A 3,139-nucleotide genomic window follows, 5' to 3' on the forward strand; every position below is an offset into this window, starting at 1 on the left:
TGGGTAAACATGCCCCGGACATAAATAACATCGCACACATAGTAGCAAGTGGGATACCATGTAATTTCAAAGTCCTCATCATGATTTAAATACTGAAATATCTTGAACTACCTTCCTTTCTTCTGAGATAGAGAGATAGATTCTGGTTGGATCTGGTATGATATCGTTCTTCTGGATCTCTGTCTTGCTGATTACTGATGGTATTCTGGGTTGCAGTTCTCCTAATAGGTTTCAGTAAATAGTTTTCCCTAAAATCAACAATTTTAACGTTCCACTTCGAAGTTTTAAGGATTTCAAAAACAACTCTTCATAGGCTCAATCATCGCAGGTCCGCTTGTCATTTCAAATATCCTGCAAACCATATTCCGTAGAGAATTCTAGGGGATCCACCAAAAAATTTGTCTCCAACTCCAAACGTACCCTGTCCACTAGTTCCGCGTCCTGCTTGAACAATATTCCGTAGAGAATTCTACATACGGTAGTACCAAAAAATTCGTGTCGCTCCAACTCCAGGCGTAGCCCATCCACGATTCCGCATCGCAATGGTCAACTCTCGAGCCCGATCCAACACCTCCGTGCGGGCAATATCCAAGGACCTCCCGCCCAGCACACCCCGACCCGGCAAGAACTCTCCTGCGGGCGGTAAACCGACCACTGCTGGAGGCACTACCGTCGCGGGCGGGTGCGTCAAGAAGACGAAACACAAGCGGTCTCGCTGCGCCCAGTGCAATGCGAAGCTCACGGTGTGTTCGAGTTTCACGTGCCGGTGTAGGAAGCTGTTTTGCCCCCGGCATCGCCACCCGGAGGAGCATGCGTGTACGTTTGACTATAAGGCGTACGGGAGGCATCTGCTGGCGGCGACCAATCCGCTGGTAGTGGCTGACAAGGTTGTACGCATCTGAACTATCCCTGCGCGGTCCGGGCATCTTTTGGGGGCGAGGATTCTAATTTTTGTTGATTTGTTTATGAGTACAACAATGTCACAATCAAATTTTGTTACATCCATGTATGGGCATTTGGCATTATGGTCAGGTATTTTTGAATTAAGTCCTTGATCGACCGATCAAGGACTTAAAATTAAAACCATACTGAAATTTGGTTTGATTCTTGTTTGGAAATCATCTTTTTTTCTTGGTCAAAAATGAACTTTATTAGATTTCAAATGTTAACATTATTTATCATTATCACTTTATCAAGCATTTGAATAGTTTTACCTGGCTGTAGTTATTTAAAAGTTTTTACTATTTTGCATATTAGGTAAGGGTCAGTTGAGACTAGGGTGATTCGGTGGAAGAGCATTCCTTATTTGGTATAAACCGGAGACCTTTGGTATTTAATCTCATTAAAATTATTTCCTTTTTTATATTGTTTATTAATCAAACCCTAATCCGGCTAATCATAATAAATTAATAAAACCAATAAGATTATTACTTATTGGTCTCTTTAATAAACCGACTGCCATTCGCTGCCGTATGACTATGTTTAGGAAAGTTATGTTTAATGAGCTAAATTACTGACTGCTCCACTATAATCCACGGTCATCTTTTGGCCCCTGCTAATCGAACTTTGTTTACCTTTAACATATTGGCATTATTGGCTATATTTTATTTTGTTTTTACTTCCACCATCCCCGGCATCGCCACCCGGAGGAGCATGCGTGTACGTTTGACTATAAGGCGTACGGGAGGCATCTGCTCGCGGCGACCAATCCGCTGGTAGTGGCTGACAAGGTTGTACGCATCTGAACTATCCCTGCGCGGTCCGGGCATCTTTTGGGGGCGAGGAAGAATGCATCCTGGGGCGAGTGACGATGCTTCAAAGGAGGTTGTGAAACTTGTGGCCCGTGGCGAAACCTTAGAGTGTTTTATCTGGTGAGGTTGATGGGGGACTAGGTACATTAAATGTCTAGTACTTTACCTTCGTATTGAGGAACCTAAATTTTAGTTTTCATCCATTGAGTTTTTCATTACTTACGTTCCTTAATTGTACCTTGTGTGGTTTACTTATTGATTTCAATCACCTCTTTCTAATGTCCTCCGAGGACATTCCATATCTGCGGCTTAACCGATTTATGATTCCCATAACTGTAAGACGGCGGATAAAAAAATTACCTATACCTTTCGTAATGTTAAAATACATTGTGGAAGACTTAATTTATGTTGTCAAACATTTTTAGCTTTTGTATTTTTGACATTTATTGATTTCAATCACCTCTTTCTAATGTCCTCCGAAGACATTCCATATCTGCGGCTTAACCGATTTATGATTCCCATAACTGTAAGACGACGGATAAAAAATTTACCTATACCTTTCGTAATGTTAAAATACATTGTGGAAGACTTAATTTATGTTGTCAAACATTTTTAGCTTTTGTATTTTTGACATTTTTTTTTTTTTTTCGTTTCATTTCCTTGAGATGATTCCTATTTTCCTTCCTCTTCCTCTTCCCTCCCTCTCTCGTGTTTTCCTTGTCGTTTTTCCTGAGTGAAAAGGAGGCATAAAATATTATGAAGATAAATGTTTTCTTTCTTAAAAGAGAAGGAAGATAGGTAGTACAGGAGAAAGACAGGGAGAGAAGGAAGGAAAGCTTTTTTTTTCTTCTTCCAAAAACGTGAAGAACGTCATGTCAGAACGAGGCTCTTCAAGTTGGTAGGCTAAAATTGTACCCATTTGCTTGAGAGGTTAGCGTTAGGTAGAGTGCAAAAAACGGTTCTCAATCTCTATTTTCTCTCTAAATACGATTATTTGTTGTATGTTTCAGGTAAATATAGTTCATCTTTATCATTGGACATTTCTAGCTAGTTCACACACATTAGTTGAGTTTGAGGTAAGTTTGGAAAACGTAGTGCCTCACTGCCCAGAGGTTGCGGGTTCGACTTATCATGGTTATTTATGATAAGTATTTTTACATTTTCTGTACCTACTCTAAAGGTTACTCCCTTCTTGTCCCACCTTCTCTCTCTCTCCCTCCCTCCCTCTTCCTTGTCCTTCCCCTCCTTCCTTTTGTTTTATCTCCTTCTCACTCACCTATTCTATTTATATTGTTACCATCTCTTTCTAAAATGTTATTATTTGCTATTAGGGGGGGCAAAGTACTTCAGTACTTTCGTGTTTTGTTATTATTGGAGGAAATTTTCAA

General features: G+C 40.3%; 1 protein-coding gene across 1 annotated transcript; it reads left to right on the forward strand.

The window, feature by feature from the left end:
- The first annotated feature begins 238 nt into the window (after nucleotides 1–238).
- Nucleotides 239–1,950, forward strand: LOC103517040 (zinc finger A20 and AN1 domain-containing stress-associated protein 1-like). Its single transcript, XM_008482047.2, has 2 exons — nucleotides 239–926; nucleotides 1,770–1,950. Exon 1 carries the CDS (start codon nucleotides 543–545, stop codon nucleotides 900–902), a length of 360 nt encoding a protein of 119 aa, XP_008480269.1. The 5' UTR covers nucleotides 239–542; the 3' UTR covers nucleotides 903–926; nucleotides 1,770–1,950.
- Nucleotides 1,951–3,139: the final 1,189 nt, after the last annotated feature.

Source organism: Diaphorina citri, unplaced genomic scaffold (genome assembly GCF_000475195.1).
Source record: "Diaphorina citri unplaced genomic scaffold, Diaci psyllid genome assembly version 1.1 scaffold1727, whole genome shotgun sequence".
In the NCBI taxonomy this organism is placed as follows: Eukaryota; Metazoa; Arthropoda; class Insecta; order Hemiptera; family Psyllidae; genus Diaphorina; species Diaphorina citri.